This window comes from Peromyscus californicus, unplaced genomic scaffold (genome assembly GCF_007827085.1).
Source record: "Peromyscus californicus insignis strain IS unplaced genomic scaffold, ASM782708v3 Scaffold_14__1_contigs__length_90479793_seg_2, whole genome shotgun sequence".
In the NCBI taxonomy this organism is placed as follows: domain Eukaryota; kingdom Metazoa; phylum Chordata; class Mammalia; order Rodentia; family Cricetidae; genus Peromyscus; species Peromyscus californicus.
The window spans coordinates 49,124,653-49,141,299 of record NW_026294436.1 but is presented as its reverse complement, the minus strand read 5'-3'; the positions used below and the strand labels follow the sequence as shown (position 1 = coordinate 49,141,299).

The following is a 16,647-nucleotide window of genomic DNA, read 5'->3' as shown; positions in this document are numbered from 1 at the left end:
GCATACTGAGGGCGGGTGGGGACGGGAACATGAGTGATCAGGCTGGGGGAGGGGGAATGGAGGCGGGATTACTAAAAGAGACTACTGGAAACGGGGGGCATTTTGGGGTCAGGTAAAAACATGGTCCAAGGGAATCTCCCAGGATGACTCCAGCTAAGACTCCTAGCAATAGTGGACATAGTCTAAACTGGCTATCTCCTGTGACCAGATTGGTGCCTAGGCCAATTGTCATCAGAGAGGCTTCATCCAGCAACTGATGGAGACAGATGCAGATCCACAGCCAAACATTAGGCAGAGTTCGAGGAATCCTGCAGAAGAAGGAGAGAAAGGATTGTAGGAGCCAGAGGGGTCAAGGACATCTAAGAAAACTCACAGAATCAACTAACCTGGTGCATAGAGGCTCACAGACTGAACTGACAACAAGGGAGCCTGCATGGGACTGACCTAGGCACTCTGTACATATGTTACAGCTGTGTAGCTTGGTCTTCTTGTGGGACTCCTAACAGTAGGAACAGTAGCTGCTCCTACTCTTTTACTGGCTTTTGGGACCCTACTTCTCATACTGGATTGCCTTGCCCAGTCTTAATACACGGGGAGATACTTAGTCTGTTTTACTGCAACTTGATATGCCATGTTTTGTTGATACTCATGGAAGACCTGTCCTTTCCTAAACAGAAATGGAGGAGTGGATTGGGGTGGTGATGGGGGTGGGAACAGAGGTGTGGGGTGGGAAGAGGGAGTATAAGGAGAGGAGGGAGGGGATGTAAAATAAATAAATTTATTTTTAAAAAAGATGTAACTCAATTTTACACCTCAAGTAGCTAGAAAAGACTGAGAAAAAAACTAGGCTATGCACTACCAATAATAAAGATAAGACTTGAGTATGTAGAAACAGAAAATGAAGGTGAGCTAAATGTTGATTGCTTGAAAGATCAAAAAGCCAGGCTTGGTGGTTCATAACTTTATTCTGGTATTCAGGATGCAGAGGGCTGGCAAATCTCTGAGTTCAAAGCCAGCCTGGTCTACATAGAGTTCCTGTCCAGGGAGGGTCACAGTGAGATCCCATCTTACTGCCTAAACAATATCTAAGCAAGGATTATTACATCAATAAACATGCTTATATGGAAGGGCAAGTCTCATGGGGATCCAACCTCTGCAAAGAACTTAGGCAACTGAGGAATGCTGGGAGCTGGAGAGAGAGTTTTCCAGGAGGAACCCTAATTGGTTATCCAATTCTAAGTCACCCTGAAACCATGTATCAACCTCAAAGAAGGAGAGGCCTTCTCATGAGGTACATGAGAAGGTACTTGGAAGGGATTGGAAAGATGCACAGGAGGGGAGAACTGATATATTTAATTTCAAAAAATAAAAAATGTTTAAAAAGTTCAAAAAAATCATCAAAATGTTGTCAGATTGAATAGGAAAGAAGACTCTACTAGAATCAGAAAATAGGACATTATTACTGATCTCATAAAAATTAAAAAATAAAATAGTAAATAAAAAGAATAACTATATAACTCACTAGCACTATGAGATATTGTGACAAAAATTTCTAACAAAGAAAAGTCTAGGACCAAATGGGTTTACTTGTAAATTAGACCAAGCATTTAAAGAAAAATAAACACCAATCCTTAGCAAGCTCCTCTAAAAATTAGAGGGGGAGAGAAAACACTTTACAATGTGTTATATTCTAAAGTTGGGCAAAGACACTACAAAAGCCTGCAGACTAACATTCTTGAGGAATACATTTGGAAATATTCTCAAAGTGCTAGCCAACAGAATCTAGCAGCACATTAAAAGACTACACAGGCCACGTGATATTATCCAAGGAATTCAGCATATTAATAAAGTGAAGAAAAATAGTAAGTGATTATTTCAACTGATACAGAAAACCCATTTTATAAAAACTAACTCTTCATTCATAAATTGTTAAGGAATAAAGGAAAACTTCCTCCAAATGATACAAGGCATGAATGAAAATTCTACAGTTAAAGTCATACTTGATGAGAAACAACTATTTTTCTCTAAGATCGCAAACAAGACAATGTCCAGTTTCACCATTTCTATTCCATATAGTTCCATGCACTTGAACCTAAGCAATGAGACCTAAGCAAAGAAGTAAAAAGGCATCCAGATTTGAAAGAAAGAAATAATGTCCATCTGTAATGACATTTTTATTTTTTATATTCTAAAAACTACACAAAATTTTTTAAGTTAATAAACATACTCAGTAAAGTTGTATGTTTAAAAGTAAATTGTATTTTCATTGCTAGTAATTAAAAATTTAAAGGCTAAATCTAAAAAATTCAATTTCCCATAACATCAAATAGAACAAATCACTCACAAATAAATGGAGGGAGGCTTAATACTTAAAGCACTTAAAAATTGCAGAAATTAATAAGAAATAAAAAAGGAAAGCCATCCTATGTTCAAGGACTGGATAACTTATTATTTAGATAGTAGTATTTCCCTTGGATGCTTCATGGAGTCAATTGAACCCCTATTAAGGTCCTGACAGCCATTTTTTTCAGAGAAGGAAAAGGCAACACTAAATTTCATAGGGAAACAAAAGACCCTAAATATTAACATAATCATGATAAAGAACAACAAAGTTGTAGGACTCACACTTCTCAATGTATTACCTCCCTAATTTAAGCAATAAGTTACTAGCACAAGGAGACATCCATATTAAGAGATCTGTTGATTAGGACTGACATTGCAGGAATAAACACCTACATTTATAACGTTTACAATCAATTCTTAAAAAGGATGCTCAAGATATCAATTGAGAGAAAGAACAATCTCTTTGACAAATGATGCTAAGATTGATATTCTTAAGCACAATATACAATAATTAACTCAAGTGCATGAAAGACAAACATTTAAGAGCTAAAACTATAAAACATAAGGGAAAACTTCATGGTCTTAAATTTAGCAATGGTTTCTAAATATGTTTGCAAAAGCAACAGTAACTATTAATAAATTAGACTTCAACAAATTAAAATTGTTGACACTACTGACATATTCAACACAGTAAAAAGACAACCAAGGCTGGAACAAATGTTTGTAAACTGTGTATTTAATAAGGCCTAGTATTGAGAATATAGTTCAGTACCAACTTTTTCCTAAAAGAGAAAAGACAAATGACCAAGGAGCAGATGAAAAAAGCTCAACTTACTTAGCAATTAGGGAAACGCAAATCAAAATCAGAGTAAGACACCACTTTACACCCCCTAGAATAGCTACAGTTACAGAACACATGCTCAAATAATATAGAAAGAGAAGATATCAGGCACTGGTAAAGTGTGGAAAAATTGGAGTCTATGTACGTAAGAGAGAACATAAGAGGTACAGACACTGAGTGAAAGCTATTTGCTAGCTCTTCAGTGAGTCCAACATAGAATTCCTCCATGTTCCTGCAATCCCAAGCTTATGAATATACCAAATTACTGAAGAGAAGTGTTCAAACAAAATCTTGTCATGATGATAGCAACTTAATTCCCAATAGGCAATAGGCAAAAACCACCTAAAAATATATCCACACTTCAGTCATGAATAATCAGATTATAATATATCCATGCAATGAAACATTGTTCCATTACTAAAAAGGAATATATGTTAATGCACAGTATAAGTGGAACATAATTATACAATGTGAAAAAAATTGAACAAAGCATACTTATATCCATCAAGTTTCTGCCTTTTCTATTAGATCTGTGTATCATTTATATATAGTAATCATCTCTCTCATATATACGTGTGTGTACATACACATAATCTGAATGTAATGCAGTTTATTTTGTCAAAATTAGATAAAACCAAACAATGTACTTTCAACCTTTTTCCAGATTCTGACTCTAAAACATCACAGTGACTAGACCAGTTATATGTATTGTTTTCTAAGTGATGTGGCTTAAAAACAGCATCCACGCTAGTACAATGACCCTGAATGAAACCACACCTGACACAACATATTAAAAATAGCAAATGTACAACAGCAGCACTTTCTCTAAAATAAACTCAGGTTTCAAGTTGAAATTAGAAGACCAAAATTTTGTGTGTGTATATGCGTTGAGGTGTCTGGGTAAATGTACATGTATGCGTGTTGTTAGTCAAATTATGTGGGAAAAGAAGTACTGACTCACTGAGATTTGTTATGGTTACATATTCCTTTTACAAATCTCTTCTCAAAGTCTTTTCATTTGCTATTTTCAATAAGCGAATAAAACGAAAAAGACAAAGGACTACTTTCCCCGGCCTTGCAATGGCAGTACATGTAAGATATTTCTGTGATAGCTAGAACCCTACCAAGCAAGGGAAAAATATATTCATCAAAAGTATATTAGGACTTAAACTAACTTAAACCACCTAACACGCATGTTTTCTCTTTCAAAAGTATTTCATATTTTGCCCTTGTGTCTCTCAGAAAGTACTGTCTCTCACTGTCAGATGAATTATGCCCCCCCCAAAATGTGCTTTTTGTAGTGAATCAGCAACAAAGCTTTAACAAAAATATAGACTCCAAATTAGCATTTTTTAAAATTTGTTCACTGCTTGCTCACTCTTGGTCCAGTGAGAGGTGTTATTTTTAACCGTGGGTGCCGTATCTTTGGCAGAAGTCAAGGAATCTCAACAAATTTTCATTTTTCTTTGGAGTAGCTGATATCACACATACTTAAGATAGAAAATGGTAAGCTCTTTCATGCCAAGGTCTTGATAACAATGCACTTCTTACAGAAATTATATTGTGAATATGAGAGTCAAGTGGGTGAAGTGGACCAAGAACATCTGGCTGAACATTTCAATCCAGTCTTGCATGAAGTAAAAACCACCATGTCCACTTTTATTTCAAAACCCCCATGATTTGTGAATCTCAAACTGAACACAAATTGATGATATGACAGAATTCATTTCCAAGTCCCCATAGGATTTATCTATTGAGGAAAACAGGAAAAAAACCAAAAAACGATATAAGGGTTTTACCTCGTCCAACCTGCCAATCACTGCGGATATAAATTAATGTAGCAAGGAAACCATCTGATGCTGTCAGCCCCCCCCTCCGCCCCCAATCCAAGGTGGATTAAAGACCTCGCGCCCCCGCAGGGCCCCGTCCTTTATTCCACCCATCACTTTCCCCCCCTCTTTCTTTCCTTCCCTGCATCCCACCCTTCCACCTAGCTTTGCCCAGTGACAACCCAGGGTCAGCAGGGAAACACCTGAGGACCAGTTCAGGGCGGGGCCCGGCTCGTCACCTTTTGAGGTATCTGGCGTCCTCGCCTTGCATGGCGGCGGCGGTAGCGGCGTGGGGAGGATGGGGGTGTCTGAGAGTCTGGGGGGGGCTACTTCCGGGGACCCGGCCAAAGTACCCTCACAGCCAAGGCGGTGACAGTCCCGAGGCCTGCAAGGCGGGGCGGCGGCGGCGCTGCGGTTACCACGGTGAGGCCGCCGGCTCCTCCCACAGCTCCTGGGCCCCAAAACACTGGAGCAGCCCAGACCCGCCCAGAGCCGTCAGGGCCCGGCTCTCCGCAAGGCGCATGCGCCCACGGGACAGCTGCAGTATGCGCAGGCTCAGTTTGAGTCCTTGACTCCCGCGACTAATCTGACGCTCCCAGGAAGAAGCCCGGGAAGGGTTTGGTGCTGATCCCGGGAGCTTGTGGTTAGGAGTGATATTCCTGGTCACTGCCCCCTGGAGGATGGGAAAGGAAAAGGCATTGCAATCTGCAAAATTGGGATTTATTAAAGTCCTTAGCGTGGAACAAGACAAGGGTAACCAGCTAACTTTTTTAGCTAACTGATAGACATCAGGCTAACAACCTCTACAGTGGGGCTTCTGCTTTGCAACATGTAAAAGGTTCTGCAATGATTACACTGAGTTCTAGCTGGTGGAAATGGTCTGCAATATGGAATGGATAAAATTAGACTCAACTTTAAAAGTGGCATTTTAAATCATAAACGTAGAAAATACTCCCCTCCATCAATACAAGCCAACTTCTGAACTTCTAAATCATTCACTGATTAACCTTAACTCAAAGTTCGTGAGTAATTGTTTTTTCTCAGGCAGGTAGTTGCAGCAAAAAGAGCTGCTTTTTAGCAGGAGCAAGCCACTTGCTAGGCTTTGAGCTAGCCTCTCCTTTAACCTGTCCCTCATTTATTATCTTCTAGTCCCACATTATTAGCCATTAGCCACCCCTCTTCCAATGAGTTCACATAATATTGACTGACCTTTATATGTAAAATGTCATGCTGATACTCTATATGGAACATATACTACAGAGAGACATTGCAAAGATGTTTTATGGTCCCACCCACTCACACCAACTACACTATTTCTGTTAAAGTTATAACTATATTTTCAATCTATCAATAAAGGAATTTGGAGCAAACTTTAAGTCCTTCCTGTTTATCAATTTTCCTTATTGAACTGTCACAAAATTCACAAGTTAGTCCTGCTATTCAGCTGTTCTTCCCATTCACACTCTGCCCATTAGTCTAAGCAGTTCACCTGTGAAGTCCTTCCTAATTGGACTTTATATTTTCTGTGTTTTCTCAAACACTGATTCTTCAAACCAATGCAAAAATGTACAAATTATCATTCACAATACCTTTAACAGTAATAAAAACAGGGCACATTACTTTAAAGCAGTGGTTCTCAACCAGTGGGTCGCAATGCAAACTCTGGGATTGAACGACCCTTTCACAGGGGTCACCTAAGATAATCGGGAAAACAGATATTTACAGTATGATTCATAACAGTAGCAAAATTACAGTTATGAACTGTCAACGAAAATAATTTTATGGTTGGTGGTCACTACAACATGAAGAACTGTATTAAAGGGTCGCAGCATAAAGAAGATTGACAAGCATTGCTTTAAAGCTTGTATATAGGCTAGCATGATGGCTCATTGGGTAACAATGCCTGCCTCCACACCTAATAATGTGAGTTCTATCCTTGGGCCCCACACCATGAGAGGATAGGAACCTACTTCTGCAAGTTGTCCTCTGACTTACACGTGTCCTGTGACACACAAACACATCTACAATAAAATAACAAAAAAATTTAATGTAAAGCCTCCACATACCTGAAATTAGAAGGTCAAAAGATATATTAAAATGAACAACTAGTAAAGATTCATGCAGTGTAGGGTTTTGACCCAATTAACCTGTTTAGCTCACTCCTCCTACCCATATTTGCCACTGAACTAATATTTGGCATTGAAAATATGAATCAGAGTTTGAAAAGGAAAACTGAAACCAGAGCGATGAAGAGAGAAACAGAAATGTGATAAACTAGTAAAGCTCAACTGTTAGTTTGGGCCAGGAAATGTAAAATATGAAACTGATAATTTTTATTTATTTATTTATTTATTTATTTATTTATTTATTTATTTATTTATTTTTTGGTTTTTCGAGACAGGGTTTCTCTGTGTAGCTTTGCGCCTTTCCTAGAACTCACTTGGTAGCCCAGGCTGGCCTCGAACTCACAGAGATCCGCCTGGCTCTGCCTCCCGAGTGCTGGGATTAAAGGTGTGCGCTACCACCGCCCGGCCTGATAATTTTTAATGTATGAAAGTATGGAGACACACAAAGATAAACAAGGCTCTGAAATAAGGGCAGTGGCCAATTTGAAATAATTTGATTATCAGGAGGACTAATAACTGAGGTTATTTTTAACATTAAATAAGTCAAAATTAGAGTCCATCATGATTCTTAGCAGATAAAACCAAGAGAAAAACCACTTTTGTTGAAACCAGTAACTGTATCAAGGTCTTAATGAAATTCTAAAAGTTGTTAGACCTCTTCTCCATATATTTTGTAAGGATAGTTCACCTCCTTTGTACAAGAGAAAAACTTGTTTACCGGAAATGTTGACTAGTAATAGGGACTAATGATAGTTCCTATTTGTAAATCCCAATATAAACAGATTCAACTAACTCTGAAGTTTAAGCTTGCAAAGTTTCATCACACAGAGCATGTGTGTACAATGAAGACTATTCAAGATTGATCAGATGCTATGGGATGGTCTGTATGTCAAATGTGTTGCTGATTGGTCAATGAATAAATCACTGATTGGCAGTGGCCAGGCAGGAAGTATAGGCGGGACTAACAGAGAGGAAAATTGAGAGAACAGAAAGCTGGGAGGGGAGACACTGCCAGCCGCCATCAGGACAAGGAAGATGTAAAGTACCGGTAAGCCACAAGCCACGTGGCAAGGTATAGATTAATAGAAATGGATTAATTTAAGCTGTAAGAACAGTTAGCAAGAAGCCTGCCACGGCCATACAGTTTGTAACCAATATAAGTCTCTGTGTTTACTTGGTCGGGTCTGAGCGGCTTGGGACTGGCAGGTGAGAGAGATTTGTCTTGACTGTGGGCCAGGCAGGAAAACTCTAGCTACAATCAGAAGTGTTGTGCACTGTAGAAAACAACTTAAAAACTGGATCTGAATTACTTTTGCAGGATATTGGATGAATACATAGAAAAACCTTTAAACACTGCAAAAAGTTAATTAGCCAGGAATATCCTTTCAATAAAGGTAAGTATTAGGAACACTATATTGAAGAGAAAAAGAAAATTGAAAATTACCTACATATTTTTGAAATTTCAGGTAATTTACTGACAATAACATGTATTCCTCTTGGTCTATAGTTCTATGATATTTGGAAAATTAATAAGTCATATAATTGTCAGAATTATAAAAATAGATAGCTACTATCCTTCTAAATTCCCAAGTATTCCTTTGGCGACATATTATATTAACAGTTCAGAAAAATGTGGATCTGTATTCTGTTCTCATAATTGTACCATTTCAAAAATATCATCTAACCAGATGTGGTACAGTGTTTTGAGTCTGATTTTGGGTGTGAACAATATTCTAGATTCTCTTCCTTTGATACCCTTGAGGGCAGATGTGCCTCATTATTGCCTCCCACATGGTCTCCAATATAACACTGTGGAAGGTCTTGTGACCACTGAATGGTTGCACAATTCTGGTGGGAAGATTGGTTTGCTACAGTTGGAGGGTGGAGATCTAAGATCCTTGCTTGGATCTTGTTCCTGGTGTTGGGAGTGAATTCATACTAATATATATATATATATACATATATATATGTATATATATACTATTATATATTTTATTTCTTTTATAAGAAGTTCTTAAGTAGAAAAACCGACCTATTGTGATAGAAAACAAGACAAGTGGTTTGACCTGGGACACGTGTTAAGAGTAGTTAGACTGCACATGGTCTGGAGGAAGCTTTGGGGTACAGGTTACTCATTCGAATGCATTTGTCAAAATTCACCAAACGGTGTAGTAAGTCATTGTCACCATATTGTATATGTTATTCCTTAACTGATTGATTCAAAACCGTGAGCCAAGACAGATGGATCAAATAGTATGTTCTACACACTTGAGGAAATCTGTGAATAAAACAATTAGTGGAGTGAGAGTGAGGTAGTTCTGTCAGTCAAGTACCTGCCATGGAAGCATGAGGACCTGAGTTTGGATTCCCAGTGTCCATATTATAGTCAAACATACATATCTGTCACAGCACTTGGGAATGGGTAGGCTTTCATATATATATATATACATGTATATGTATGCACTGCACATGCATGGGAAGGCACATATTCATATAGCCACATGAGAAGATACATACACCAAGTACACATAAACAAAGTATTAACATTGAATAACATGCAGAGTAAAGTGAGAAAACTATTTTTTTAAGATTAAGATAGGAATATTATTGCAATTATGAGCTCATAACAGCTGTGGTTGTCCTGCTCAGGACTAGGCCCATGGGGGAGTCATGAGCTTTTATCTGTTTGGGGGGAACTATTGGTTGTTGATGGATGCTGGAGGTTGAATTGTGTACTACTGGTTAACCCACTAGGCTCAAATGGATAATTCCACACCCATGGTCATACACCCTGACTAACCTCAGTGGGTCACAAGACAACACAAAAAGATGAGAATGTGGGTTAGGAACTTGCAGGGAGGAGTTAGGGGGATGAGAGGGGTAAGAAGGAAATGCAGGGTGGATGTATGAGAGTAATCAGCATGCATTATATACATGTGAAGTTTTCAATTTTATTAATAAAAAGGTAGGAACAGCATATAAGAATCTATAAGTGTTTTATGTGACTTTTAGAATAAAATAAAAGTAGTCAGAAATCCCAGTTAAAGTAAAGAAAGAAAACAATATGCATGGAGGTTAAAGAATGTTACAGATAAGAAAAGCTACCTTGATTCCTTGGGAATTGTACATATTTATTAATTTTATTGCATTTATGTATTTATTGTGTGTGCACTAGTGTGTATGGAAATTAGAGGACAATTTGCAGGAATTGATTCTTTCCATTGTGTGGGTCCTTGGGTTTGAACTCATATGATCAGGTTTGGCTGCAAGTGCTTTTACCCAATCAGCTATCTGCTGGTTTTATATGTATTAGTTTTGCATTTCCCTCTTATTCCCTTCCCCTAGAGCAACTGTTCTTAACCTGTGGGTCGCGACTCCTTTGGGAATCAAATGACCCTTTCACAGGGGTTGCATATCAGAGATCTTGCATATCAGATATTTATATTATGATTCATAACAGTAGCAAAATTATAGTTATGAAGTAGCAGCATAATAATTTTATGATTGGGAGTCACCACAACGTGAGGAACTATATTAAAGGGAAGTTTGAGAACCACTGCCCTAAAGTACTACAAATTGCTTAAAAGGAAGAGATGAATCATTTTCATGATTTAGAAAACATTCACAATATGTAATGGTTAAGAGACTGACTTCTGAAATCAGAACTGGGTTTAAAGTACCTGAAGACTTTCTCAAAGGATGAAAACAAAAAACAAACAAACAAATGTTTAACAGAACATATAACAGGGATGTTCCAGGAAAGGCAAGAGTACAGGGAGGGACAAAAGTATGAGATCCACATGGTGTTTAGCTAACAAGAAGTAGCTTGAGATAGAGAATTAGGTCTGAGTGAAAAAGCCAATGAAAAATAAATTCAGAAAAGCCAGCAGGGTCATCACTATGGAAAACCTGGTCCAGAGGATTGGGGCATTTGGATATGTCCTACAGGCATGAGGAACCATGAATTTTAGTATGAGAATGTGGTATGCTGAGATTTATTATTTATAGTAGCATTCATTGTTCTGCACTTATATAAATAGCGACTGAAGGCAGAGGTGTAACAATTAATTACATATGACAATAATTCAAGTAAACTATTTGATTCATCCTGATTTGCTTCAGTAATCTTTATATAGTTATTTCTTACCTTGTGACTGCTTTTGGGACATCATCAAATGGCCACTGTGGTCCAAAGAGTCCACATCCACTGGATATTAGTGCAGTCATCTTTTCACTTTTCAAATTAATTTGAGCTCATGATACACATCTTAACACAAAGGAGATTTCAGTTAAAAGGAGCCTTTACAATACATCTTATTCTTGATGGTGGCAACCTCTATTGACAACCAGTATGACATAGCAAGCAATTATGACATCACTGGGTGGCTCCAAGAGTCAGAATAGGGAGGGAAATGGCCCATAAGGATAATGAATCTTGAATATATTTTTCTCTTATAGTGTGATTAACAGTTTAATAGCTGTGTGCTGTGCCAACCTGATGATGCTTGAAAATACACAGTCAAACAAATGTACTATCTTATATACACAGTCGATATGTGTTTAGTCACACAAATCTGTCTTTGCAATTTTATATATGTAGATTATATGTTCAAGGAGAAGTTACAAGACAGTATAGCTACTGCTACTCTCATGTGTATTCTTTTGGAGAAATGTACTTGGGATGATGAAGAGAGGATCTGAACTTAATCTGTTATCAGCTGACTTATTAATTTTCCCCAAATTTATAACCAGTGTTTCTTTAGACTTGGGTATACAAATATGGGATAGGCAGAGTTTCAGGGAGTACATTTAAATGCAGCATAAGTACAAAGAAAAGAAATGGATAAAATTAACAGCAATACATTCTACATGGGACTAAAATGTACCTCTGTGAAACCTAAGGAGGAAGTGACTCAAGAATCATTAATCAAGCTTTTAGGGCATGTTGAATGTGTAAGACACTCTCCAAAGAATTGAAGCTATGAGAACAAGATAGAGACCTCACAATCAGAGGACAAGTACTCAGTATTTCTGCTACCTAAGCCGTATTTTCTGTACATCTATGTCTTGATTTTATGTGTTGTTTTTTCCTTGACCATTCTACTGATTATTTTTAACCTGCTAACCAAATTCTCATGAAAGATGGCACACTATCTCTTACTGTCACTTTGTGGCTTCGAATTCCATAATCTCACACAAATAACATTTGAGTTAGATATTCAGTGAATCCAATCTTACCATGTACTTGTTAGTGCATATTACATATTCCAGGCACACTTCAGAGTTAAAGTAATAGGTAAAGTAGTAGTCAAAACTATCTGACCACTTGGGGAAAATTCAAACTACGGCCATATTAGCATCCAGGGGTTTCTTTTGAAGCTTTAGTAACAGTATTAGAAAGAATTTAATGCTGAAAATGTATGACAACTGCCGCATAGCTCTCATGGAATGACTTGAAAAGGGTGTGGTTACCAAAGAGGTCCCCTCATCACCTCTGTAAGAAAAGTTATTGCTGTAACATGAATGTTTGTGACATAACCTCTGGACCATTAATAACAGAATAAGAACTGCCAACTCATTCCAGTTAGCATATATTTCCAGGATTAACATAAATTATTTTCCATTGAGTAACATAATCACAGTTTACCATGGAGCCCAAATCCTGTCATCTTTAATTTGACTTAAAGACTTTTCTTTTCTTTTCTTTCCCCGTCTCATTTCTGTTTTCTCTCTTCCTCCCTCCTGTGTGCGCTCTCTCTCTCTCTCTCTCTCTCTCTCTCTCTCTCTCTCTCTCTCTCTCTCTCTCTCTCTCTCCCTCCCTCTCCCTCTCTTCCTTAATTACTCCGCTTCCTCCTGTGATAGACAGAATACATGTTATAGAAATAACTACAAACTTCAGAAAGATTGTTTCCAATTTGTAAACTTTGTCTTTTTCACTAATTGTCATTTTCCTTTAAATTATTTTCACCAGCGGGGTGGTGGTGGCACACGCCTTTAATCCCAGCACTTGGGAGGCAGAGGCAGGTGGATCTCTGTGAGTTTTAGGCCAGCCTGGTCTACAGAGCGAGATCCAGAATAGGCACCAAAACTACACAGACAAACCCTGTCTCAAACAACAACAACAACAAAAAATCTTTTCACATTTTTCTTCATTTATGTGATTTTTTTGACTTTTTATTTTAATACATCATTTTTATATTTAGTCATGCTTGTGTATTAGAATAGATCATTTTTAAATTTCCTTCTTAGTTTTGACATTTGTACTTTTATAGTATTCAGTAGTGTGATTCAATATACACATACAATGTACAATGATTAAATCCTCAGATATTCTCATTTCTATATATTGGGAACTTTCAAACACTTCCCTTCTGGTTACTTTTAAATGTTTAATTGGCTGTCTTAGGCAATAGTTAGCTTGTGGTGCTTTAAAGGATTGCAACTCATTCGATTCTAACTCTATTATCCACTGTCTACTGTAGCTGGAGAATTTTTATCCAGCTCCCACTGCCAAGTCCTGCCAGTCCCGGAGCCCACTTATAAAATAAACACAGACTCTTACATTATTTAAACTGCTTGGCCATTAGCTCAGGCCTATCATTGTCTAGCTCTCACTCTTATATTCAGCCCATTTCTATTAATGTTGGGCGCCATTTGTAGCTGGAGAATTTTTCTCCAGCTCCCACCGTCAAGTCCCGCCAGACCTGGAGCCCACTTATAAAATAAACATGGTCTGTATGTCAAATGTGTTGCTGATTGGTCAATGAATAAATCACTGATTGGCCAGTGGCCAGGCAGGAAGTATAGGCGGGACTAACAGAGAGGAGAATTGAGAGAACAGGAAGCTGGGTGAGGAAGACACTGCCAGCCGCCACCATGACAAGCCGCATGTGAAGATGCCAGTAAGCCATGAGCCATGTGGCAAGGTATAGATTTATGGAAATGGATTAATTTAAGCTGTAAGAACAGTTAGCAAGAAGCCTGCCACGGCCATACAGTTTGTAACCAATATAAGTCTCTGTGTTTACTTGGTTGGGTCTGAGCGGCTGTGGGACTGGTGGGTGACAAAGATTTGTCCTGACTGTGGGCAAGGCAGGAAAACTCTAGCTACAGTCTACCCTCTCATTAGGCTTCCCTCGTCCTACTCTCCCTAGCTCTAGTGAAGTTTAGTCTACTCTCAGGACCTATGAAGTTGTTTGTTTGTTTGTTTGTCTGTTTGTTTTTGCTTCCATGAATGAGGGAGGCATTTGTTTCTCTGTTCCTTATTTCCCTTAACATGAAGTCCTCCAATTTGATCCATGTTGTTACAAATCATAGGATTATGTCCTGTTGTGTGAGCCAGTAACATTCTATCCTGTATACTTATTTTATTTAGTCCACAGATTAATCTTTGATATCCATATCTCCAGGTTTGAATCAGTTTATCAAGTATATAGTAAGCAAAAGTAAAAGAATGAATAGCAAGGAGCAAGTTGTAGAAATAGCAGATAGATACCAAAACATCATTAATTCAATGCTCACACTATCCAGCAGAGACAACTGGAGTAGCTTGATTGGGGAACTAAGCAAAGGTGACATCATCAAACCAGGAGCTTACAAACATCCTGCAGAAATTGACTGGGAAAGCTGAGCAGTCAGCGGGTGTTCTTCATACATAAAGTCTCAGGCACAATGTCTTCCCCTCAGTGAGATTTCCTTAGTTTTAAAATTTTATTTGAATGTGAGCTTTAAATAATTTTCTCTATTTTTGTGTGTGAAATCGTTAGGTTTTTCTACATATAAGATCATATCATCTGTAATCAAGAATACTTTGATGAGCCTGGCAGTGGTGGCACATGTCTTTAATCCCAGCACTCCAGAGGCAGGCAGATCTCTGAAACCATCCTGGTCTGTAGATCGAGTTCTAGAATAGCCAGGGCTACCCAGAGAAACCCTGACTCAGGGAAAAAAAAAACTTTGATGGATCTATTTGACATCTTTTGTGACTGGATACTGTTTAATTATTTTTCTTACCTAATTGCTCTGGATAAGTTGTCTAATATTATCTTGAATAGGAATGATGAAAGTGGACATCCTTGTTGTTTCCCCAGAAATCCTTTAAGAATTTCCTCACTTACTAGGATATTGTCTGTAGGTTCATCATATAGTTATGTTTGTCTTTTAATATGCTGATGTGTGTGTGTGTGTATGCAGATTCTCAAGATCTCATAGCTAGTGCCAAAAGACAAATGTAAGTGGATGCACCTGGCCATGCCTGATCCAGATTGTTGTGGAATATTAAAGATGTGTTATATTCTTTTATGCTGTGGAATATTTGTTTTAATGGTGCAAAGATGTGTTGCATTCTTTTATGTTTCATGTGTTTAACTCTGTGAAGCTGCATTACTTTGCCTGCCTAACACACCTGATGGGCCGAATAAAGAGCTGAACAGCCAATAACTAGGCAGGAGAGGGGTAGGCGGGGCTGCCAGGCAGAGAGAATAAATAGAAGGAGAAAAAAAAGGAGGGGAGGATGCCAGGGGTCAACCACCAAGCCAAACAGCCAGACATGTAATAAAAAGGAAAGAAAAGATATACAGAAATAAAAAAAGGTAAAAGTCCAGAAGCAAAAGGTAGACAGGATAATTTAAGAAAAACTGGCTTGAAATAAAGCCAACCTCAGGCTGGGCATTTATAAGTAATAATAAAGTCTCTGTGTGATTATTTGGAAGCTGGTTGTGGGCTCCCCAAAGAGCAAAGAGTAAAAGCAACCAACTACACCAGATAAAAGCAGTTAAACATGCTCTATCCTTCTCCTTTTCTTGCTTTTCTTCTTTTCCTTTTTTCCTCCAAGTCTTCCTTTCCCCAGAGCTCATGTATACACTAGTTATTTCTGATTTCAAAGCCTCTACAAGCACATTATTGTTGTATTCTATTCCATAATGTGAAATCGCCGAAACATTTAATTAAAGAAAAACATTTAACCAAAATTAATTTCACTATGATTTAAACTAGCTGCTGTAAGAACATTCTTTTTTTTTTGTTTTTGAGTACATATGGTTTTCAAACAAAAGCTGCCAATGTCTGATTCTTTGACACCTTCCTCACTAAAATATTGCCTGTTAAAATTAAATTGATGCCTTATTTAATGAAGCTACATAGGCATTTTATATAGCTCTTTAAGTATTTTCTTTTACACCTTTCAGTACCTTGCAGAAAACCACACGGGATAAAAAGTAAACAAAGTGTGAGGGCTGGCAAGACAGCTCCACAGGTAGAGGGGCTTGCTGCCAAGTCTGTCAACCTGAGTTTGATCCCCCAGAAACCACAGGATGGGAAGGGAGAACAAATTCCTACAAGTATCATCTGACCACCACGTGTGTGCCATGGCACATGCACCCAGACATACCCATTCACATGCACATAAGATAAATAAAATGTAATATATATATATATGTGTGTGTGTGTGTGTGTGTGTGTGTGTGCGTGTGCGTGTGTGTGTGTGTGTGTATAATTGTAAACCTGAAAA

At 38.1% G+C, this 16,647-nt stretch overlaps 1 protein-coding gene across 3 annotated transcripts in view; it reads right to left on the bottom strand.

The window, feature by feature from the left end:
- Window positions 1–5,512, bottom strand: part of Kifap3 (kinesin associated protein 3) — a 133,884-nt gene extending 128,372 nt beyond the window's left edge. For 2 of the 3 annotated variants that reach the window (XM_052737428.1, XM_052737430.1), the window contains exon 1: window positions 5,253–5,511. In XM_052737428.1, the coding sequence (XP_052593388.1) occupies window positions 5,253–5,284 (32 nt within the window). In that variant the 5' untranslated portion in view covers window positions 5,285–5,511. Of the gene's footprint in view, window positions 1–5,252 lie in introns of all 3 variants that reach the window. The other variant, XM_052737429.1, reaches the window with a different exon arrangement.
- Window positions 5,513–16,647: the final 11,135 nt, after the last annotated feature.